The sequence below is a fragment of the Rhincodon typus genome, chromosome 7 (assembly GCF_021869965.1).
Source record: "Rhincodon typus isolate 14 chromosome 7, sRhiTyp1.1, whole genome shotgun sequence".
In the NCBI taxonomy this organism is placed as follows: Eukaryota; Metazoa; Chordata; class Chondrichthyes; order Orectolobiformes; family Rhincodontidae; genus Rhincodon; species Rhincodon typus.
Window position 1 is genome coordinate 58,847,504 of NC_063338.1, and position 25,068 is coordinate 58,872,571.

Below are 25,068 nucleotides of genomic sequence, written 5' to 3' on the forward strand. Positions count from 1 at the left end.
AAAACCTAGGTTTGGAGACTTGCCTGGATGCTGGAGAAAATAACCAGGGTGGAAAACACTTAATAATGTATTCTTGCCATGGTCTTGGAGGAAACCAGGTAATACAATCAAGTATTTGATTTGATAAATTAAAGTTCAATCATATTTGGGTAAACCAGGACATTGCTTTCAGTAATTTCTTGCTGTGTTAAGTAGATGATTCTTAACTGCTTTTCTTAATATGGTTGTCTAATTATTTCATGTACCCTTTAAATCCCTGATATTTATTATAATGTTCTTACTTATTTTGTGCTCTCACTTGCCTTTTCATGTTTGTGCACCGGTAGAATTAGCCACTGTGCTTTTCATGACACTCTAACATTTCAGAAAAGCATTAAAATTTCTCTGGATGCCGACTGCCAGAAATATAATGGAAACACCGTTTTATGTTTGAGAATGGAGTTTCAGCTACACTTTCAGTGAAATAATGATGGAAAAGTGATATCTCCAAGAGAATTCCTAACATAGTTTGTAATATAGCGAGAAGATTGTGCAAGAGAGTATTAATTGGTAATGTTATTCAACAGTAATAACAATTTGTATTTTCTTGTGTGTGACAAGTTTTTAAGTACTGTTGATGTGGGTCTTTGTGAGGTCATCAGCCTCTTGTTATTGGAGTAAATTGGGTAAAGTCCCACACAAGCAGGAAGTTGAATTATGTTGCTCCTTCAGAAGTCGTGATATGACAGTACTTCAGTGCTCTTCATTGTGTAGAGTTAGAGGTAATGCTTCATCCACTTTTCTACCTGCTTGCTGGATTCAGTGATGATTATCCTGCCTTTGTCTTCAAGCCAGCTTGATTTAATTGCTGGGTTTGTTACTTTTTAAAAAAAATTCCTGCATACATCCCTGTAGTATCCCCAAATGTTGGAGCACATTGTATGCTGTTGCAGACTTTCAATCAGTATTGATCGACTCAGTGTTGAGCAGACTTTTCACACTTTATTATGCCTGCTTTGAGAAATTCAGGCTTTGTTAGTAGGGAATCTGCTTATAGTTTTAGGGCTGTATTAGTGGATGTAGTAACTGAATCCATCCAGTCCAGTGCACCTTGAAACAGGCAACATTTATTAAATCCCTTTACCCCATATGTTGAATACAGAGTTGAGTTAGTGTCACACAGATAATTCCTCTTTGACACCACACTTCTGCCTTGGGTGGTGGTGATCTCTGAAAGAGATGATGTTCAAGAACTGGAGTTTGTTCTGGTTTGGGGGTGGGTCAAGCGTTGATCTGTACTTGACCTTTTCTTCTTGGAATGTTTTTGCTTCCTTGGTTAAAGCCTGAACTTGCTACATACAGGGAGTGGTCAGCATCATATCAGGACTGTGATAGGTGAGTGATGAGGACACTGCTGTGGGTGGTACAGCTGGTGCTAAGTGGTGCAATCTCTGTTTGTCTGCAGGACTGCTTGTGGCAGAGCATAGTTTTAAGGAGCTGTTTGTTATACAGAATTCATAAAAACAGCATCGCTGCAACAAACTTGATTTAGTTCATCTTGCTGATTTTTCTGGTACCTTATATCCTTTGTACAAGATGTTTAATCAGTACCATTATTTTGAAGTTCATGAAGAGGTACAGCTCCTTGATGCTGGGAATTCTGCTGATCACCACGTTGAGTCTTATACAATTGATCTTTGATGTTGTCAGGCCAGAAAGTCAGGGCATAGATGGGCATTAGCTGTTCTTTCCGCCTTACAACTTCTTTTGGTCAAAAAGCACATCCTGCAGCTATAAAGGATGATTTATATACGTCAGTTTTTCAGAACAGAGTTGATATGCAGTTTTGAGTTAGTGTAATTCAACACATTTCTCAATGAACAGTTAATTAAGGTCATGTGAATTTTAAAGATTTTTAACCTGAATTGACCAGGTGCATTTATAATGCAATCTACTAACGTGAATTTTTTTTTTTCCCCCCAGTACTTTGAGTACACCTCGCTGCATGAAATTCGTCATAATATTCAGAAGGAGTTGTGTATTCATAACCTAAAAGGCAATGCCTTTCTTGAGGAATGCACATATAAAGGTTCAAATAGTTTTGTTTCAGCAGAGCAGAAATGGGAATTTCAGGTGATTAATCATTTTCCTTGAGATTGCAATCGATTAAAATTTAAATTAAATTAAAGCTCATTATTTTTTGTATCCAACTTTAAAACTGTTGCAATCAATATTGTGATTATTATTGAAGTTCACTGGTATAACAAACTGTCCTATATTAATTACAGCTATACAATTACAAAGTGCATGAATTGTTATGTTTCTATCTGTTGTTTGGAATTAAGAAAATGTAACTTTGGGACATTTTGCCTTGAGGGAGCTGCCCCCTCTTCAATTAAAAATCCTACTCTTAGAGGTCCTTTTAATATCTTAGTACAAAATGATACTGAATCATAGAGGACAGGAACGTACTCCATTCATCCCCAAATTTGTGCTGATTTAGTTGTTCATAGTTATAACAGCAGTTTAAGCTGAACAGTTCAGTCCCAAAGATAAATAATTGAAAAATGTAAAGTGGATAACATGCAGGTCTAAACACAATTCAAGATATTCATGAACCAATTGGGAATAGCCGTTAGATACTAGGATGGAAAATAAAGGACCACGCACACCAGAAGAATTCAACAATGGAGCGTAATGAAGTAAATTTTTCTTCATAGGATGTGAATGTTGCTGCAGAGGCCAGCATTTATTGGCTAACCCTACTTGAGCTGGAGAAGGTGCCAGTGAGCGGCCATCTCAAACTAATGTGGTCAATGTGGTCTAGCTACACCCACAATGCTGTTAAGGGAAGGAGCAACTGTGAAGCAATGTTGGTGCGGTTCCTGGTCTGGATGTTGTGTGGCTTGGACGAGAGCTTCCTGTATTTGCAATCCTTGCTCTTGGAAATGCTATGGAAACTTGGTGTATTATTATAATGCATCGTGCAGATGGTACAGACTGCTTCCACAGTACATTGTCTATCCACCACCAAGGTTGAAGGTGTTAGATGGGGTGCCAATCAAGTGGTCTGCTTTGTCTTGGATGGTGTTGAGTATGTTTGTTGGTACTGCCCTCTTCAAGGTTAGTTAAGTTATCCTGTCATACGTCTGATTAGTGTCTTGTAGGTGATACATAAACTTTTGAGTTGTCAGTAGGTGAGTTACTTTGCACAGGATTCCTCGCCTCTGATCTGCTCTTGTAGCCTTCAATTTGTATGGCTGGTTGAGTAGTTTCTGGTCAATGGTCACCCCTGCCAGAATTTTGGTGGTGTTTCAGTTAAGGTCGGCAATAAAAAATGCAAATCAACATAAGAGATTAACGTGCAAGATTAAAGTGCACGGGACTGGGGGAAGTGTATTCAGATGGATGTAAAACTGGTTGGCAGAGAGGAAACAAAGAATAGGAATTAATGGGTCCTTTTCAAATTAGCAGGCAGTAACTAGTGGGGTGCCACAGGGATCAGTGCTGGGACTCCAGCTTTTCACAATCTATATTAATGATTTGGATGAGGGAACAAAATGTAACATGTCCAAGTTTGCAGATGATACCAAGTTAGGTGAGAGGGCGAACTGTGAGGAGGATGCAGATCTCAACAGGTTGGGTAAGTGAGCAAATTAATGGCGGATGCAGTATAATTTGGATAAATACGTGGTTATTCACTTCAGAAGCAAAGACAAGAAGGTAGATTACTACCTGAATGGCTGTAAATTGGGAGACTGGAGTGTGCACCAGTCACTGAAGGTAAGATGCAGCAGGCAGTAAAGAAGGCAAATGGTATGTTGGCCTTCATTGTGAGAGGTTTTGAGTACAGGAGCAGGGATGTGTTGTTGCAGTTATACAGCGCCTTGGTGAGGCCACATCTAGAAAATTGTATGCTGTTTTGGTCTCCTTTTCTGAGGAAGGATGCTCTTGCTTTCAAGGGCATGCAGCGAAGGTTTACCAGGCTGATTCTAGGGATGATGGGTCTCACGTATGAGGAGAGATTGACTAGGTTGAGATTGTTTTTGCTAGAGTTCAGAGGAATGGAGTTTTTTGGGGGGGGATAGAATCTCATAGAGACTTACAAAATTCTAACAGGACTGGATAGGATAGATGCAGGGAGGATGTTCCTGATGGTGAGTTGTCCAGAACCAGGGATCACAGTATGAGGATTCAGGGTAGACAGTTTAGGAGGGAGATGAGGAGACATTTCTTCACCCAAAGAGTGGTGAGCCTGTGGAATTCATTACAACAGGAAGTAGTTGATGCCAAAACATTGAATGTATTCAAGAGGTGACTGGATATAGCACTTGGGGCAAATGGGATCAAAGGTTATGGGGAGAAAGCAGGACGAGGCTATTGTGTTGGGATGATCAGCCATGATCGTGAAGAATGGTGCAGCAGGCTCGAAGGGCCAAATGCTTGCCTCCTGCTTCTATCTTCTAAGTTTTATATGTTTAGAAAAGGTTGTGTAGAATGGAACAAAAACAGAAACTCAGCAGGTCTGGCTGCATCTGTAGACAGAAATCAGAGTTAACACTTCAAGTCTAGTGACTTTTCTCTAGAACAGTAGTTATGAACAGAGATTGGACAGACTGTTTTCCTTGGAGCAGAAGAGACTGAGGGGGAATTGAGATGCATAAAGTTATGAGGGGCATAGATAAGGTAGACAAAGTAAATTTTCCCTTTTGAAGGAAGGTTTACAGGTGAAGTGATGAAAAGCATTTTCTTCCAGAGGGGAGTGGGAATATGGAACTTTGCCTGTAAGGACGGCAGAGGCAGAAACCCAGAACATTTAGAAGTACTTAGATGTACACTTATGATGCCAAGGCATACAAAAGGCTTTGTTAGAAGAGTCAGGTCATTATTCTTGACTGGCATTGACATGATGGGCTTAAAGGGTCTTTTTCTGCTCAGTAGATCTGATTCTGTTTCTGTTAGTTGTTCATTTTAAATTATCAATTTATTTGCTTGGAGTTCATGTTTACTGTCGTGGTAACCCATATCTTCCTGAAAGTTGGTCATCGGGCCCCTTAAAAGAAAATTTGAAATGCAAAATAGATGTTGAAAACATTTTTCAAAATGGATGAGGAGAGCATGTGGCTCCATAGTAAAATATTCAGATTTATTCATGACAGTCCCTTGAACGAATTATAACACAACAAAACCTAATAACTTCAAGAGTTGATAAAATGGTCAGGGATTAACACTATTTTTAAGGCATTCAAAAATTATGCTGATAACTGTTATAAATTATGCTTTGTGTTACAGGACAAGCATTTGGTAAATCAAGTTTCAAATGAGTGCTTAACTGCAAGAGGGGACAAGCCAAATTTGGTTCCATGCAATCCTTCTGATCAATACCAAAAATGGATTTTCAGCTAACAAACAATGTTGCTTCAAAACAAAGTGAAGATTAAGTACATGTTTTGCATCAGGAGATATTTCACAAATGAACAGAGTAGTTTTTGTAACTGAAACATATTTAAGAACATCTTAGTTCTGAAATGAAGCATATTGCACTTGAATGTATTAGCTGGTGCTAGGGTATCTTGCTGTATTTCTTCCCCAACTGTCAAAACATTTTTTCATTTTTATTCTTTATATGGTGTATAATGCTGGGGCAGAGTAAGGTTTTGATCCCTGTCATTACACACTTCAGTAATTTTAATGTGAGGATAAGTGGATAACTACAGTTTTAGAGTTTTCAGCTTTGTATATCTTTTTGGGATTTGGGTATGTACTTAATTATTTCCCTTCATGAGATACAAAAAGTATGGCTGGGAATATTTTTTCTGCATGAACCACGTGAAACTATATTTTAAAAAACAGGTTATTTTTGAAATCACATTTTCTTACAGTATTTGTATGATTTGATGCTTTTTGGCTTGATTAAGTTCATAATTTAACAATTACAAAACATGCTTCCAGTACTGTTTCATGTCTTTAGGTTATTTATGAGACTACTAATAATGTGTCATAATGGTCATTTTTATTGCAATGCAACTATAGTTGCAAGGGTCTTTTGTACAGAGGTGTTCAAATTTCTTTGATAAATCAGTCTCTCCAGGAACTATTTATAATGTTTTTCAAATCCGATTTTCAATAAAATGTCAATTTTTACAGTATGAATGCAAGTCTTACATAATGAGTAAGTAGAGAACAACCAGAGTCTACATTCTTGCAAGGAGTTTTATGGGAATGAACTTTGCTGGCAAGGTCAGTATTTCCTGCCTGTTCCTATTTACCCTTTAGAGTGATGATGAGTCACTACCTTGAACTACCACAAACAATCCAGCATAGTGGTACAATCTCTGCAGAGACAATTAACTTTTAAAAGGAAATTTGAACTTCCATTGAGTAGCTGAAAAATTTGATTATTTCAAGTTAAGATGTGTACTGTAAAACAAATGCTTTCAGTAACCACCTTGTGCTCTAAATTACAGAAGTTCTGCACTTTTACATTTAAAGAAATTAAAACTCTCCCTCTATGGTTAGACTTAATTCCTAAAATAAAAACCTCCATGCAGCAGGTACTATTGACTGTTGGCACTATTCCTGTTTTAGTCTGTGAACTCCTAATCCCCCAACTCTCATTCATGGTTTATCCTGGAGACCCCTCCCTCTAGCCAAATCAAAACAAATCTCTTCACTTCAGAAATGCGGGTTGGAACTTGCATTTAAGTGATTGAATGTTATAGACTTGTGACTTTCTTATATTTTTATGGACTTCTTTTACCCCCACTCAAAACCTACCTATGTGGTAATGTAAAATACAAGTTATCTGTTCTCTAGATTATCCCTGCAAGTCCAGCTGATCTTAAAATTAAATACAGTTTAAAAGCATGACGATTCTCAAAATCAGATATTTCCAACACCATCCTGGGAGTTGGAGACTATAGTCTGTCCACCAACTGTTCAAGTCCTTTACAGGTGTGAAGATATTCTATACTTTTTCTAGTAAGACAATGTAGACCCCTCCTCACTTTAACAACCAAGTCACCAAGGCCTGTAAGCAGATTTCGAACAAGTCACATGAACAACCTTCATTCCTCTTTTTGTTTAACCTAAAGACTCAAAACACAAACGAGAAACTTTAGCTACTCAAATTGGCATCAGTTGGTACAGCCACAGTGCCATTACTTTTCTAGTTTGGACTTTAACACCTTGACATATCCCCTAGTAGGAAAGGCAGGGATGGGAAACTGTATGTCATCATAATGCAAATTCTTTGAGTAGCTGAGGACTATGGATATTTCATTCTCTTAGAAGACATGAATTATTTTATTCACTGCTCTCTTTTCATTCACTATCCCAACGACTGTACAAGCATTATGCATCTCAGCACCAAACATGAGTGGATTTCCAAAGCAGCTGGGTAAGTTTTGTTTAGTTGTTTAGGATTCTTGTCTGTCTTTTTGTTACATATTTCATAACCTGAATAGCTGACTGAGGAACCTCTGAAAAATTGTAAGCTTTAAGAGAAATATACCATAACAAAATCAAAATACTGTGCCTGCTGGAATAAAAGGTGCTGTTGTTATACCAAATTAAGCCTACAATTAAATGGAAGGAGGGTCAGATGGTGCTTTTTTTTCCCCTCCCTGTAGTGAAGACTGGAGTTGTGCATCAAGACCCTGCAGAATTTCTGATTTGTAGCAGATTCCGTGAGAATTACTGGAGAAATTGAAGATTCTGATGGGAGCCTCCTACAATTCTCTCTTTAAATGGAACCATTCAGAGCGTTCCATTGCAATCAAGTAAGTAAATGCTCAGGAAAAACAGGAATTAGACTCTTAACCTAGTCCAATCAAACTGACCCCAATTTATCAGACACACACACAATCCCTTACATCCTGTGCACCCTGATACCCTTCCAGCCACTAGATGGCACTGCCTGTTTACTGGAACCCAACAACCACCATGAGCATCCCCTCACCTGCACCTGCTGCCAGATCTTACAAGCCCCTCCCAGTTGTCAGACCAGCCAAAGACCAAATTGGTTTATTGTTCATTTGAGATTGGCGTCAGCATTGTTCCCAATCTTGCCTGAAAAGACATAGCTCTTCATATGTTGCATTTCTTTCTGCTAAATTAAGTTTTTTGACTCCTATTTCTGTTTTGGAATAAAATCCCATTGTAGATCAGGCAAGATTTAATTAACACTAGGAATTGGTGGAGAAAGTTGTTACTCCATCAAAAGGTCAACAACTGAACGTTTTCAGCAATCTATGGAAACATTCACATAGAAGAGACGTCAGGCTCAATATGTTAACTCTGCTTCTTTTTCCACAGATGCTGCCAGATCGGAGAATGGAGAAGTCAACATTATCAGTACAGTGCTCGCCTGGCATGGGTGCTCCTGGCTGTTTCCATGGCCAGGTTGGCAGCTGCCCTGGAGACCCATGTCCATCAGAACACTCAGCAGCTACTGAAATGCACCTAGATCTACACTCCAACAGTGAAAAGTGAAAGGATGAGGGAACCACCTGCACGAGATGAATGTGTGCACCGGTGATTAGAATGATGTAGTATGAGCTTAGGTGATGACCTAATGGTATTATCACTGTTCTTTTAATCCAGAGACCCGGGTAATGTTTGGGGGATGTGGGTTCAAATCCTGCTATGGCAAATGGTGGAATTTAAATTCAATAAAATCTGGAATTAAAAGTCTAGTGATGACCACGAAACCTTTGTTGATTGTCAGGAAACTGCCATCCATACCTGGTCTGGCCTACATGTGACTCCAGACTAACAGCAATGTGGTCAACTCTTAACTGCCCTCTGGGCTGTTAGGGCTGAGCAGGAAATGCTGGCCTAGCCAGCAACACCCTGATCCCATGAATGAATGAAAAAAAGAATGTCAGGTTTTGGTGAGTTCCAAGGTGTAGTAGTCAAGTCCTGTATTCAAGAGGTTGGCAATGATGATGCAGTGATGCTGACATTGCTGTCTGTGGGCGAAGGATGGAGACAGTCACAGCCCATAGAGCATATGAGCTGCTTGTGAACAGACTTTAAGCTGGAAGTCTTCAGGAGAAAGTAAAACTTGATCAATGTCCATCAGGTAACTGCTCAGATTTTCCAATTGGGAATTAGCACCACCTAGTCTCTAAAGGTTGAAAGAATCACAAATTGCATAAGTGAGCCAAGTTTAACTGCTAAGGAAATCCAAGTGCGTGGAAATGAGGTGTTTGCCACATACTAGCGAGATTCTCATCTAGCCGTTCTAAGCTTGAAGGGTTCTAATTGAACTTTATATTTTCTAATTCTCGATGTTGAGGAAAAATAATTCTCAAGTTTCTCATCTCCATCCACACCACTAGAATGCTGTGAAAATTCAGCCCATGTTTCATAAAGTTTTGACCTCCGTAAACCCAGAAGGTCCTGTAAGACTTCCTTTTTTAAAAATAGCTTACATAGGTTGAAAGAAGTAATTAAAAGAATCTTTGATTTCCTGGGTCTCTTCAAATTTTCCTTTGAGTTTCTAAAGATGTTCTTCCCCAGGTCTATTTTTTATAATTAGTTAGTAATGCCACACGTCATTAAGTTGCTTCTACTACATCAAACCCTTAAAAAAAAAATCCCTAAACTTTATTGAATGTGATTTTTCTTCTCTTCAGGCAGCACAGTGGCTAGTACTGCTTCCTCACAGCGCCAGGGACCTGGATTCGATTCCACCCTCGGGCGACTGTCTGTGTGGAGTTTGTACGTTCTCCGTGTCTGTGTGGGTTTCCTCCCACAGTCCAACGATGCGCAGGCTAGGTGGATTGGCCGTGCTAAATTGCCCGTAGTGTTCAGGGATGTGTAGATAGGTGGGTTATAGGAGGATGGGTCTGGGTGGGATGCTGTGTGGACTTGCCAGGCTGAAGGGCCTGTTTCCACATTGTAGGGGTTCTATCATTTTGGTTTCAAAGGCTTGATATTCAATTGTTCAAAATATGCATTTTGAGCAGACTTTTGGCCAAGTTTACTAATTCCCATCTATTTTGACATTTAAATAGGGGTGAATTTTCCAATGATCAAAACTTGTTTGCGTAAATTTTGTGCACTTCACTTGTCTATATTTTAGTGAAAACCAGAAATTTGCACATTAAATATTAGATATAATTCTTACCTCTCTATAATAATCAAGCAGTTCATCTGCAAAAAAGTTAATTAAATTTGAAAAGATGCAATGCCTGCTGGAGTGAAGCAAGTGCAGAGTAGTAGCAGCAGCAGTAGTATTTATATTAGCACAGTGCACAGACTCTAGGCTCCCTCTGCTGTTAGAATTGCACAAGAACTGGTGTCATAATGGCAGGAAAACCACAGTTGAGAACAACAGCTTTTCATGGGAACAGGATTGTACTAAGTTGAATCCTGACTGGACCAATCCTGGATCTGAACTTGGCATTAAAATATGGAATTTAACATCCTTAAAGTACAAGTTCACTTTTCAAAGCTGTGTATTTTTGCTCCATTGGGTCTCAAGTTATTTCTTATTGGATTTTTGAATTAAGATGAATATGTATTCACACAGTCCAGTGTATACTAATCTCTAACTATACTTCGAACTGTGCAACTAAAGTATATCAACTGTATCAAAGACTACACATTAATGAAATTAAGATACACAGATCTAGTCTAACTATATATTGTCAGATCTAGTTAGTATACGTGAAGTAGTATTGGACTTTGCTGCCTTCAATCAAAAATGCTCATGACTCGAGGACCATCTTGGTATGCAAAAATATTCCTGCCATTCTTGTCATCACCACTAACTGAACTGTAAATCCCTCGCCCCTGCTCCCTCCATATCCAAGTTTAAGAAGCTCATGGACTTGTCCATTCAGTTGCCTCAACTGCATCACACTGCAACATGCATATTCTCCTACTTTCTCTCCTATCTACTGGTTCTCCTTGTCCTCGAGACCCTTTTCTGTTGTCTTAACCCTATTGCCATTATCTGCCGACCGTCCCAACTCCTCTTCCTGACTCTGATGCTTGATAATGTTCTCTTCAAATCTACCAACATTGTCCCCTGATTGGTTGATCTGTATTTAGTAAACAGATTCAATTTTCAATTTTTTCTTGGCAAAGCAATGGAATATTTTGTTGATTCCCAATTATTGTTGTCAGTCTGCGCCAATGAATTCTACAGCTCTGTTTATGTGGCACAAATCTGGTTTCTGTCTCATTCATGGCACCAAATTATGCGTCAAAGTTAGACATTGCCATGGAGGCCCAAACTACACTTGTCTAGCTCCTAAGTTCTGCAATTCTGTCCTTTAACCTCTCTGCCTTACTACCTCTCTCTGCTTCTCTAACATGCACATTAATTTGACTTCCCCTGAAAGATCAACAGCTCTATATATAATGTTGCTTACCTGCTGCCAAGTTACTTGCTTGAAAGGATACTGGAGATGGAGGGAGTGGGTCCTTGTTGGGACCAATAGCATAAAAGACTAGGCATGAGGTTTGAGAATGTACCAGAATATAGCAAAAATCAGCATCAAAAGTTTTATATCTGGATTATTACCAAACCATGTGCAAACTAATAAAGTTATTAACATACAACTGAACACACAACTAAGTAGTGGGGTGGATAAGTGGATTCCACTTGGCATCAGTATGTAGAATCAAGGAAATGTACCCTAACAACAGGTTCTGCCAAACTAGGATGGAACCAAGCTCTTGGCAAAGAGTTTAAAACCAGGAGGGTGGCCAGGCTCAAGTTGAAAAGTAGTATAAATAATTCTAAATCAAGAGGATAGAGAATAGAGTAATAGAAATTGTGCTTTAGGTGCCAAGGGTGAAGGGAAAATTAAGAAAAGTAAAATTAAAGCAACTAAATTAGAAATAAGATCTCTTTGAGAAAACCATTTGGGCAGGACAGTGGTGCAGTTCAAATTAGCATTCTTCACTAACATGGCTGCAAGATAGCAGCACTTGGAACTAAATATACTCAAATTCTTAAGTACACAGGAAGGATCAGGATACATGTGAGGCATGGGAGGAAAAGTAGTCTGTGCTTAAGGAAAAGAAATTACTTCAGAGAGAGGAAAAGATAAATAGGAATAAGAGATTTTATACGTAGAATAAAGAAGTAGGAAAAGATCAGAGGCAGTGGTGCAAGCTATATTTTGGCCACTAGTACTTCTGTAGTGGTTGCTTACGTAAATGCTGAGATTAAACCAGTATTTTGCAGAAGTAAAATATGAGAGATTTTGAGCAGAATCTTATGTTCTGCCCCAAGTCAAGTTTGGTACCGAGAGCAATTTCAGTCAGGAGTATGGCTGCAGGAAGGCCTATGCTCAGCCATTCTATCCTGTAATTAATTGATAGGAGATACCTAATTCTCATTTAATGGCCTCATCCTACTCCCACAGGTATTACTCAGCAGCATGCAGGACAAGTGACAAGCCAACCTGTGTAGAGTTGATTACCATTTCCCATTGTCCTATGGTGTTGGAGGGGATGGAGCTCCTTGTTGGAAGGCCTTTGCCTGATCAAGGTACACAGTATCAGAAAGGTGGTTCCCTTTGAGAGCCACTCTGTCCTTTGCTGCTGTCTGTACTCACCTACGGACTCAGATCCAGCAACAATACTGTTGTTTCAGTCAATAAGGCTGCTGGACTCTGACAAAAATCCAGCCTGACAAGGTACTGTATGGTTTCACTATTCACTACTTTTAACAATTAAGATGATGGAATAGGGAGCCACATATACTAGTTTGCCCACAATATTAAAAAAAGGTAGTATTGCAAGTTGTTTAGATGGAAGCAGGGGATTTAGTTTTATTTTTGTCCTGTACACTTGAGTAGATATGTGCTTCATGACCGATGTAAACATGATGGGCCAAAGGGTCTTTTGCCATACTGTAAAACTACCCCACCCCGTGCTGATTCAAAAAGCCATGAGATATGAAGTGAAATACATGCTTCATGTTTGGACCATGTTAGGAATAAAAATATTGACATCAATTTGTTAAGTCTTTACTTTTAACATAAAACAAACAGATTATTTTCTTAACAATGGGAAGTTAGACAATGGAGGTCCAAAGAATGTGCTCTAGGTAAAAAAAAAAGACAATTATGATCAAAATGTACTGTATAGAAAATAAAGACTGATAGAGAGCTATACAATTTCTGTTTGCATTCACTGGCATATAGAATGCCAATGGATGGTTTGTTCAAAGTTTCCAAGAATTAAGAGGAACTGATAGAGAAACTCTTTCCATTGGACAAAGACACAAATTGTAAAAGTAATGCCTTTTAGTACTGAAGGCTTCTATACACAAAGGATTGCTAGAGTTTGGAAATTCCTTCCACAATAAGTACATGAATAGGAAAGGTTTGAAGGGATATGGGCTACATGTAGTTTTGAACATGGTCGGCGTGGAATGATTGAACCGAAGGGTCTGTTTCTGTGCTATATGGTAATTGATACCAAGACAATTAGACCATTGCTAATTCTAGATTCAAAAACCATTGATCTCCTTAACAGAATCATAGTTCAGCCCAACCTGTTCATGGCGGTCATCAAGCACATATCTACTCCAGTCCCATTTTCGAGCATTTGGTTCGTAGTCTTGTATGCTATGGCATTTAAAGTGCTCATCTAAACCATTATCAAAATTTACAAATTGCTCTAGCCTCTACCAAAACTTCAGGCAATGATTTCCAGAAAAACACCCACAAAGGAAAAAACCGTCCCTAAATCCCTTCTGAACCTCCTGCCCCTTATCTTAAATCTATGACCACTGATTAGTGATCCTTCTACAAAGTGAAAAGTTTATTCCTAACTATCCTATCTATGCCCTTCATAATCTTGTACACTAAAATCATGCATCCTCTCGGCCTTCTCTGCTCTAAGCAAAACAATACTGCTTATCTAGTCTCTCAATGCAACTGAACACTCCAGCCTAGGAAACATCCTAGTAAATTTCCTCTGCACCTTTTGTGCAGAACTGCATACAGTACTCCAGGTATGCCCTAATTAATGTTATATACAGCTCCATCATATTTTCCTGCTCTTGTATTCAATGCCTCAACTAATAAAGAAAACTATTTCATGTGCCTTCTTAACCACTTTATCCATCTATCTTGTTGCCTTCCATGCAGTCCTACCATTCATCATGTATTCCCATCACAGAACAGGTTTGGAAGTATATGGCAAATAGGCATGGTTTTAGGCACCTAATAATATTGCTTTCTTTCAATCAATACAAACTTTATCTAATTAGACTACCGTGAAACAGTTGATTGCTGTTCTGCGGCACATCTTAACATTTATGCAAATATAATATTTGTGTGTTTGGTGTTAGAAATGTTTAAGATGAACAACTAGACTCATTTCAGTCTACAAATGACTTTCTGAAAATTGAAAAAAAAAGCAAGACAGCACTACTTGGCAATAATGAAAATTCAATCAGTACTGTATTTTGGCCTCATTTCTACAGCAATGTGGAATAATTAAACACAGAATTTTCACATTCTGACCATCTATAAGCAACAACTGTATGTGCAAAGAAGGCAAAGAACTTCGGTAACAATAGATTGTCCAGTTTTACAGACCTCAAAGATGCAAGTTAATTGGACAAATGTTAAACCTGCACCTCTCAAAAGCTGGAATACAAACAAGCAGACATCAGAAAACCAAAGCTTGTATAATACATTTCAGCCTTAACAATTAGCACTAATATACTAGCAACAAAAAGATATTACAGTAAAATTTGAGAAAGAAGTTTGTAATACACTGTTGCAACAAACTACAATAAATACATCAAATGTTTGTATCATCATTCATAATAAATACTGCACAGATAAATACTACCAAGGATACATTACTGTGAGAAGTCTTATTACAAGACCCAGGTTGAATTCAGTTATTGAGATTGTGTGGCTTCATAGCCTACCCTCTTTTGGCACAACTAGAGTCACAGGTAGACTGTATAAATTCTTGCAATATCCACAGTTTTCAAAAATAGCAATGCAAAGTACTACCTGTACGGTAGGATCTGAATAAGACGAATTACCTGTCAAAACGTGAGTTGAGAAACTTCCAGTGTGTATTTCCATTCCTCTCTCAATGATGGTAAGTATTAAAGTACTTTTCAAAATTTAAAGTTGATGACAATCTATCTGAAAAGTACTTGTTGATGTAAATTTGTAATACAGACTTGGACCAAACCTTCCCTTTCTTTTAACTGTGTTCATGACAAGCAGTTTACTCAATTTTCTTACGGGATGAATTATTATACAACTAATTTTTTATGAAAGGTAATGAACAAAAGAGCTATAGTGATTACATAACTCTATGTTATTTGTACTATCATCAAAAATTAGATGTCTTTCTTGAATATCTTGTCTGTTACCTGATGGCATTTTCTCAATATATAAACAGCCTTAACATGCTATACCTGTTTAGGCCTAGTGCCTCAAATATTATCCAAATGGTTTATGATATTCAATAAGGTTATTTAAAAATAAAACACAGTTCCAGTAAGCCCATATGCATGGTCCCAGCAGTGGCCACTGCTCCTTATAGCACTGCTGAGAATGATAGTTATTGAACTGACTGGCAGATCTCAGAGACAGGACTTTCTCTCCCAGTGTGGGCGGAAATCTTGCCCCAAATGAATTAATGCCCATCCACATATTAAATGATTGCATAGCAATCCAACTGGAAGGGTGGGGAGGTTTGGTTTCCCAGTGACTGCTTTGCCGTAGTGCGAGTATGTCAGGAGTCAGATGGCAACCCTGGCAAGACAAAAGTTATGTCCAAAGGCATCATTTCACCTTTAGTGCTATAAGGCAATATAATCAGATTCTTCTGTATTTTTCAGGGGAAAATAAGTCTCTTGAATTAAATGGAATCATTCACAGGCCTTTCACTTCAACACATGCCATCATACTGCAAAATTAAACTTTTGTCCTTTTTTTTGTTAAGATTTGTTGGAGATACAGTAATAGAAGGTACCTACATGAAGAATAACAAATGTGTTGTTGAAACAGTATTTCCTCAATGGTGTCATTGACCAAGGAAGTACATGAAGATAACTGCTGGAAGACATTAACCTAAATTCACAAACTCTTGAGAAATCCAGCTGCTATCTCTGTACTACCAAAATGTGGTACAAGAGTATGTTGGATGTTAATGTATTAATGACATACCTGTCATTTGCTCTGATTGCGGTTCTGAACCATTATTTTGGATGGAGGTAGAGTGAATGATGTCTAGTTGGGAAGTTGGTTTTCAGAGCCTTTCTTTCATTGTTCCACAAGCATTTTGCATGCCTCAAGTAAATACTGTCCAATTGGGCAGTTAAGATATTTATTCTATTTACATGACACACCTTAAATTTCAAGTAGATCAGTATAAATTCACACAAAATGAAGCCACTGGGTTTTAATATGTAATCTGTAATAATTACCATAAGATATATCAATGAATTAGCAGAGAATGTCCAGTGTCCTGCTCAAATTTTTGAAATGTGAGGCTTCAAATCATTATTTTTAAATAAAATTGCACTTAGACTTTCAGAACCTTTCAATTTTATATTTGTTAAATTATAAAACTGAAATTCAAACATTTAATCACTTACATAACTGCTGACTAGGAGCAGAATGTAAAGTAAGATGCATTGTATGAAGTGAATAATCAACCAGGAAATAATATAGCATAACTTACACCCTCTGATTGCTGTCAAAAGATATCAGAAACTATTTAATGAAGTGTTTAAATGAGGTTCTGATAACTAATGATTTTTACTATGGTAGTCTGAGCGTTTTTCACTGTACAGAAGCACATCCACACTCTAATGTGAGATAATAAACCAAAGTAACATTTTCCTGGAATGTCTTTTAAAAGTCACTTCTGGACTTTTACATGCTGGAAGGAATGCTATTGACAAATTCAATCTCTGCACTGTTCCAGTTTGTGGCTGCTTCATATAGTCAGAAGATATTAGTAAGTGAGCAAAAAATAAAATCCTACAGTCAAGTGTTTCAATAAAGAAAATAAACTCAGGTCCTCAACAATGTAGCCTGACAAAACAGAAATATTATAAAAAATACTAAATTTTCACTGGATAAATGCACAGCACTTAGAACTCAACAATTGTTGTAGTAAAGATTTCACTTCAGTCTGCTTGATTGAACGAATATGTATTTCGTTAAGATATTAGTGGTAACAAAAGTGGATTGTCTTTTCAGTCCCTCCATTTCCATGTTGTTGAAAGTATGAATATTTTTAAATGGTAGACTTTTTTTTTCTATATATTCAATGTAGTCAGATGAAAAATAGCAGTAGAGGATTCCTTATGCATTACAATGGAACCAGCTCAATTGTACGTACTATAGGTCAAAACACAACAACCTGTTCTAGGATAATTCTTACAGCTGCAAGATACATCCACACAGATTTCTGTTTTACATCAGATGTTGGTTTCACAACTGAATAAAAACACAGTAAAAAAGGAACTGCCCACTTATATCAAGCTCAAAAAGTGTCACCTTAATTAAAAACAAGATCTATATCATTTAAAACAAAATCTTTTGCCGCTGGTCATGGATCGATTCATCAGTCTCCCATGTATACAGCTACCAACAAGAATAATTAACATGTACTTCACATAATTGCACACTAACTGGTATAAATAAATTCACAGATGACACAATAAAATTAGTTCCATAATTTTCACATATAACAGTACGTAAGTTATATCCACATGTTTTGTTGAAAACTAGGACCTTAATTTAAATTTTTGAGAATGTGATGCAGATTAAAAGCCAAAAGCAAAGCTTGTGATATGATTCTTCAAACTGGCTGGGTTGATATCCTTCACCAGTAATGCTTGTTTAACAGTTAAATACTTTCATAAGTCATAACTAATCAGTGACTACGATGGCTTTATACCAAATCACACAATATCCATTGCAGTATTTCATAGCTGTGGATTAAGAATTGTATAAAGTCTGCTTCCAATCATATCTTGCAGTCTTTAAAGGATTGAATGTTAGTGGCATCAACTACCATTACTGACCAGTTAATCTAAAGATGGTGGTTGTTAAAAACATGTAAACTATTTAAAGTTACACTCCTTTCCATTCTGAATAACTGGTTAACTGGAGTAAAGAACAAAAAAGTGGAGTGATTGAGCACACTAAACAAATACAGTTTCCACTACTGATGTTTTGATAGTCTCTTCTAACAGTCCGTTGCCCTCTGGGAGGATGATGGTATTTTCCAGTACCTGCTTAGGTGCATAAACATCCCCATTTGAAGTAGCAACAAAGTCATCTTGAACATGGTTATTTAAATAACTTTGAAGCTCTGCTTGAGTGTGGTTTGGTCGTTGCTCAGCATATAGGCTGTTACACTGAGTATTATTTTCATGTGCTGAAGGACAACAAACTATAACAGAAGGTGTTGTTATGGGATAGTGAGGACTGGTAAAGCTTCCCTCTGGTTGGTGTGTGTAGTCAATGTATTGCTCTGCAGCTGAGCCATAAGGCACCAAAGAAAGTGCTTCATTCTCCTGACTCCTCTCTGTGTAGTTTGATGTTAAAGTGGCTTCTACACAGAAAGGCTCATTGCCACAATCTGTAGTAGCAGTTGTAGTGCTGGTAGTAGCAGTTGTGGTAGCATTTGCAGTATTTCCTTCTATCTGATAATACAGTGTTGAAGAATTAGAGAAATAAGAGGCATCCTCAGATGCTGTGCTATCATGAGCAGACGTGCCATCAGCATAGCATAATACAGAAGAAAGTGGAATAGCCTCAGTTTGTGTCACAACAGGGGCAGCCAATGCTTCAGTAAAGTTTTCAGCTTTGCTGTCTGCCTCTTCATCTGACTCACTGGCTGCCAAGCTCTGCACGCTCGAGTCTGTTATGCCACTGCATAAACTGCTCCCATCATCATCCTCCTCCTCGTCATCTTCTCCTTGCCAGTCCAACTCTTCTGCTGACTGAAGGTGCATCACTGCTGTTTCAGGTTCATTTTCAATGTCAAAACTATCTGCAACAGAATATTCATGGGGCTGCTGGCTGTGTAGCAGATGATTGGCATGAGCATTCATGTCTCCTGAGAAACCATTCTCCATCCCAAGCTGCTGTTGATTTTTCTCCAACTCCAGCTTCATTATCGTATGCAAAAAGTGTGTCCGTACTCTGATGGGGTTGAACTCAATCCTGCCTGCAGTATTGCTGCAGCCTTCTTTTGTGCATCCACACGGGAAAGACATACGGTCCACCTAAAGGAAATATGCACAGACCAGTTATTACACTAGCAAATGCATGTGGTGAATATGAGATTATGGATACCAATGTGTGTCGATATCTGATAAACTGTACCAAATTTTGCTTAAAGGTCACACTTTTTTCTGTTATCATTTATTGACATGGAACACAATACTGCACCATGAAATAAATATTCAAATATCTTTCTTTGTACATTAGTGGCAAAAACAGAAAATTTACAAATCAACATTGGTTAAGAAAGAATGTTATGCATAACACAAGATGACCCTAGGTCAAAAAATATAAAGTTAATTTGAAAAATATGCTCACGCAGCAGTGTCAATTATTTCTGCACTATTTTGTTTAATGAAAAGTAGTTCCTAGAGTAATTTCACAACTTCAGGCCAAATCGTGTTGATAGCACGGGTATTACACAAATATATCTTCTCCCCTCTCTTTGCAGCAAATTACAAAAAAAAATGTTGTGACAGGACAGGAGGTAGAACACCAGTTCTTTCAAGTTGAATCATAACAAAATATATCAAGAAATGAGACATGAGAAAAATATACTTGCAACTAAACTAAATCCAGGGTTCATATAAATGTCACAAATTACCTGGCATTTAATCCCTGCTTGACTACAAGCACAAAGCTCAGGATCACAATATATTCGACAATCACAGCCACAATCCTCCCTGGATACACGAATTGCACGGAGTTCATGTTTCTCCTCTCCATCAATCTTTTTAACCCCAGAAGCCCGTAATAAGGCCCTTCTCTTTTTGGTCGGCAATGGTTGTAAGAAGAAGTAATCATCCACTTCTGTATTATCTAGGTCAATGTCATCATCAGAAATATCATCTAAAGTCAGTGTATTGGCTTCTTCAGACTCTACTGTACCATTTTTTGTTAGCTGCAAAAATAAAGTATGAGTTACATTAATGTCTAGTCAATACTTATCTAAAATATAATTTTCAAGTGAAGTTTTATCATTTGAATTAACGGCATTACTTATTAAAAGACCACTATTTACATTGTTATTTACATTTTAATATAGCTTTTTCAAATTTCAAAGCAATAATTATTCAATGTAATAAACTCTGGAGAAGAGTATTTTAATAAACCACAGAATTCATTGGAAAAGAAAATTGGTTTATATAAAGAAAAAAGGTACAGCAAACAAAGAAGGAATTTGTGTTTTGAGAGAAAGCACAATGCAGCTTCACTAGGAAGGTACCTGATATGAAGAAATACACATACAAAGAAAAATCTTCTGGAATAAAAGACTGCAGATTATAGGACACAAAAGATATTTTTAAAACATTATGAAACAATGAGCTTGAGTAGATAGAAGGAAAAAAGTATCTCCAGTGCTAAACATGCCAAGCTGAAAATGGAAATGCAACAGAAGGTAGAAGAAACCTCTTCATAGAGAGCTGTTATGGAATTCATTTCTAGGTTTGGTAGTTAACATTAGGATTAAATTGGAGACGTGAAGGACAAATGTCATCATGGGCTAGTTGAGTCAAAAGTCTAGTTTCTCCATTGAAATTACAATGTGTTTCTTTGATAACATTCAGATATGATTCATAATATCGCAACGATGTATCTGTTATCACTTTTATGTGAAAACAATCATTCCTAAGTTTAAGCACTTCTGTGAGGAGGTGTTAAATATACTATTCTATGAACAAACAATGGAAATGTTATCTTTAAAATAACATTAGGATTCAAGGAATCAATCCATTGTGTGAACAAAATCTATGATCAAAAAATGCTGGTAGTGATCTATCAACTGGTATGACTCATGCCTTTTCACACAAAGATATGCTTTGATTACTCCACAAAAGGAAGATGAGCAATACTTCTGATGACTGTAAGCAATTCTGTTTAAAATTTCACTCAATTTATATTTTCCTTTCTGATCTATTAATGGCTGCCCATGTATCAGGACGACCAGGGTCACTGCAGCTCATGCTCAATTCTGTAAAGCTGTAGCATTTTCAGATGATATATTTTCAGCAGTTGAGGGAAGAACATTTCAAATTCAGCTTTTGAGCCAAAACTACATTTTGCTCCGCTTCTTCCTGTCCCGCAGGCCCAACCTGTCCCCCTCCAATGACACCCTCATCCACTTAGCCGAACTTGTCCCCACCCTCAACAACTTCTCTTTCAATTCCTCCCACTTCCTACAGACAAAGAAGGTGGCCATGGGTACCCGCATGGGCCCAAGCTATGCCTGCCTCTTTGTAGGTTACGTGGAACAATCCCTCTTCCGTAGCTACACTGGCCCTAAACCCCACCTCTTCCTCCATTACATTGATGATGTATCGGCGCTGCCTCGTGCTCCCACGAGGAGCTTGAACAGTTCATCCACTTCACCAACACCTTCCACCCCAACCTTAAGTTCACCTGGACCATCTCTAATACCTCCCTCTCCTTCCTGGACCTCTCTGTTTCCATCTCTGGAAACCGATATCCATTTCAAGCCCACCAACTCCCACAGCTACCTAGAATACACCTCCTCCCACCCACCTTCCTGCAAAAATGCCATCCCCTATTCCCAATTCCTTCGCCTCCGCCGCATCTGCTCCCAGGATGAGGCATTCCATTCCCGAACATCTCAGATGTCCTCGTTTTTCAAGGACCGCAACATCCCTCCCCTCAGTGGTCGAGAACGCCCTCGACCGTGTCTCCCGCATTTCCCGCAACTCATCCCTCACACCCCCTCCCCGCAATAACAACCAAAACAGAATCCCTCTCGTCCTCACGTACCACCCCACCAACCTCCGGATCCAACGCATCATCCTCCGACACTTCCGCCATCTGCAATCCGACCCCACCACCAAAGACATTTTTGCCTCCCCACCCTTATCTGCTTTCCGGAGGGACCACTCTCTCAGTGACTCCCTTGTCCGCTCCACACTCGCCTCCAGCCCCACCACACCTGGCACTTTTCCCTGCAACCGCAGGAAGTGCTACACCTGCCCCTACATCTCACCCCCATCCCAGGCCCCAAGAAGACTTTCCACATCAAGCAGATGTTCACCTGCACATCCGCTAATGTGGTATACTGTATCCGCTGTACCCGTTGTGGCCTCACCTACATCGGGGAAACCAAGCGGAGGCTTGGGGACCGCTTTGCAGAACACCTACGCTCGGTTCGCACTAAACAACTGCACCTCCCAGTCGCAAACCATTTCAACTCCCTCTCCCATTCCTCAGACGATATGTCCATCCTGGGCCTCCTGCAGTGCCACAACGATGCCACCCGAAGGTTGCAGGAACAGCAACTCATATTCTGCTTGGGAACTCTGCAGCCCAATGGTATCCATGTGGACTTCACAAGCTTCAAAATCTTCCCTCCACCTACCGCATCCCAAAACCAGCCCAGCTTGTCCCTGCCTCCCTAAACTGTCCTTCCTCCCACCTATCCCCTCCTCCAACCTCTAGCCCCCCCCCCATCTCCTACCTACTAGCCTCATCCTGCCCCCTTGACCTGTCCGTCCTCCCTGGACTGACCTATCTCCTCCCTAACTCCCCACCTACACTCACCTTTACTGGCTCCATCCCCCCCTCTTTGACCTGTCTGTCTCCTCTGCACCTATCTTCTCCTCTATCCATCTTCTATCTGCCTCCCCCTCTCTCCCTATTTATTTCAGAACCCCCTTCCCCTCCCCCATTTCTGAAGAAGGCTCTAGGCTCGAAACGTCAGGTTTCCTGCTCCTCTGATGCTGCTTGGCTTGCTGTGTTCATCCAGCTCTACACCTTGTTATCTTACATTTTGCTACATTTGTTTTTGGTCTTGATAACTGACTTCCCAATACATTTTTAACTCTCTTGCAAAGTACAGAAGAATTGCCTGATGGGAGCAATGTGCACTAACATTACATTTTATTATGGCTCACTGCTGAATTCAGAACACAGTGGAATATTAATTTAATATTTCTCGTACCAAATACACCATTTCTCAAAATGTACACCATGCAAATTAAATATATTTCCTAAACTACCAATATAACAAGCAACAACAGAAATTGCTGGAGAAAACTCAGCAGGTCTGGCAGCATCTGCGGAGAGAAAGCAGAGTTATCGTTATGGGTCCAGTGACCCTCCTTCAAACCCTCCTTCAACGGTCAGTATCACAAGCAGTTGCTATCACATCAGCAAAGCTTCCAAGTTCTGGGGCTCTCACTTTGAATCCCGATAACTAATGATAGAATGGAAAGAAATTAAAATTTCTAATAGCAAAATCTGGGAAGTAGAAATCATAATGCTTTGATGTTAAGTCTTTGGGATTTACCACCTCCTAAGTTTTAGTTACAGGATTTATAATCCATGATTTAGCAAGCTCATGTCTGCTCATTTCCAGAACTTGTACATTTGGCTTCTGACTTTCTTATTTCAGTATGAAGACCAGATAGAAGAGTTTCCTTCACAAATTGCTTGCAAAACCTAAAAAAAAAATCCAGGTTTTCTGCAATCTACTTTAACTCTAATATATAGACAACTGACAATAAAAAAAGACAAGATTGTATGGTACTACTGCTGAATTGGGAATTCCTTTTAAATTCACTTGTGGATGTTGGCATCATTGGCTGGCCAGCATTTCTTGCCCATCCCTAATTGCCCTTGAGAAGGTGATAGTGAGCTTCCTTCTTTAACCGCTGCAGTCCACCTGCCATTGGAGAGGGAATTCCAGGATTAATATTACTAAAGTCTGGACTGGGAGTGGCTTGGAGGAAAACTTAGAGGCTTTGACATTTTCATGTATTTGCTGCCCTTGTCCTTCGAGATTGAAGTGGTTGAGAGTTTGGAAGGTGCTCTATAAGGAGCCTGGGTAAATTTCTGCAGTGCATCTTATATATGACACATACTGCTGCTACGGAGCATTGGTGGTGGAGTGATTTGTTTATGGATGTGGTGCCACTCAAGCAAGATGCTGTTTACTGACTGGTGTCAAACTTCTTGTGTTGTTGAATATGCACTCATCCAGGCAAGTGGGGAGTATTCTAGCACACTTCTCATTTGTGCATTCTAAATGGTGGGCAGACTTTCAGAGTCAGGAGGTGAGTTACTTGGTACAGTATTCCCAACCTCTAACCTGCTCTTGTAACCACTGTATTTATACAGCAAATACAGTTCAGTGTCTGGTCAATGGCAACTCCCAGGGCGTTGATAGTGGGAGACTCGGTGATGGTAACACCATTGAAAGTCAAGGGGTGATGGCTAGATTGCCTGGCATTTTTGTGACATGAATGTTCCTTGCCACTTGTCAGCCAAGCCTGGATATTGCCCAGATCTTATTGCATTTGAACATGGACTGCTTTAGTGTCCGAGGATTCACAAATTTTGCTGAACATTGTGCAGTCATCGGTGAACATCCTCACTTCTGACCTTATGGTGGAGGGAAGGTCATTGATGATGCAGCAGAAGATGGTTGGGCGTGGGACACTACCTTGAGGAACCCCTACAGAGATGTCCTGGAGCCGAGATGACTGACTTCCAACAGCCACAATTATCTTCCTATGTGCCAGGTATGACTCCAGATATCAGAGAATTTTCCTCCAATTCCCACTGACTCCAGGTTTGCTAGGGCTCCTTAATGCCAGTCGTTTAAATGCAGCTTCGATGTTGAAGGCTGTCATTCTCATCTCACCTCTTTTGTCCATGTTTGAACCAAGGCTGTAATGAGGTCAGGAGCTGAGTGGCCCTGGTGGAACCCAAACTGGGCGTCACTGAGCAGATGCTGCTTGATAGTGCTATTGATGACACCTTCCATCACTTTACTGATGATCGAGAGTAGACTGATGGAGTGGTTATTGGCTGGGTCGGATTTGTCCTGTTT

General features: G+C 39.2%; 2 protein-coding genes across 12 annotated transcripts in view; one reads left to right on the top strand and one right to left on the bottom strand.

Annotated features, from left to right (window-relative positions):
- Positions 1–6,092, top strand: part of galnt3 (UDP-N-acetyl-alpha-D-galactosamine:polypeptide N-acetylgalactosaminyltransferase 3 (GalNAc-T3)) — a 59,385-nt gene extending 53,293 nt beyond the window's left edge. For all 4 annotated transcript variants that reach the window (XM_048598918.1, XM_048598917.1, XM_048598919.1 and 1 more), the window contains 3 exons: positions 1–98; positions 1,963–2,112; positions 5,272–6,092. In XM_048598918.1, coding sequence (XP_048454875.1) covers positions 1–98; positions 1,963–2,112; positions 5,272–5,385 — 362 coding nt within the window. In that variant the 3' untranslated portion in view covers positions 5,386–6,092. The remainder of the gene's footprint in view (positions 99–1,962; positions 2,113–5,271) is intronic.
- Positions 6,093–14,398: 8,306 nt separating this feature from the next.
- csrnp3 (cysteine-serine-rich nuclear protein 3) overlaps positions 14,399–25,068 on the bottom strand; it is a 245,838-nt gene continuing 235,168 nt past the window's right edge. For all 8 annotated transcript variants that reach the window (XM_048599494.1, XM_048599491.1, XM_048599493.1 and 5 more), the window contains 2 exons: positions 19,837–20,133; positions 14,399–19,234 (listed from right to left, as the gene is read on the bottom strand). In XM_048599494.1, the coding sequence (XP_048455451.1) occupies positions 18,146–19,234; positions 19,837–20,133 (1,386 nt within the window). In that variant the 3' untranslated portion in view covers positions 14,399–18,145. The remainder of the gene's footprint in view (positions 19,235–19,836; positions 20,134–25,068) is intronic.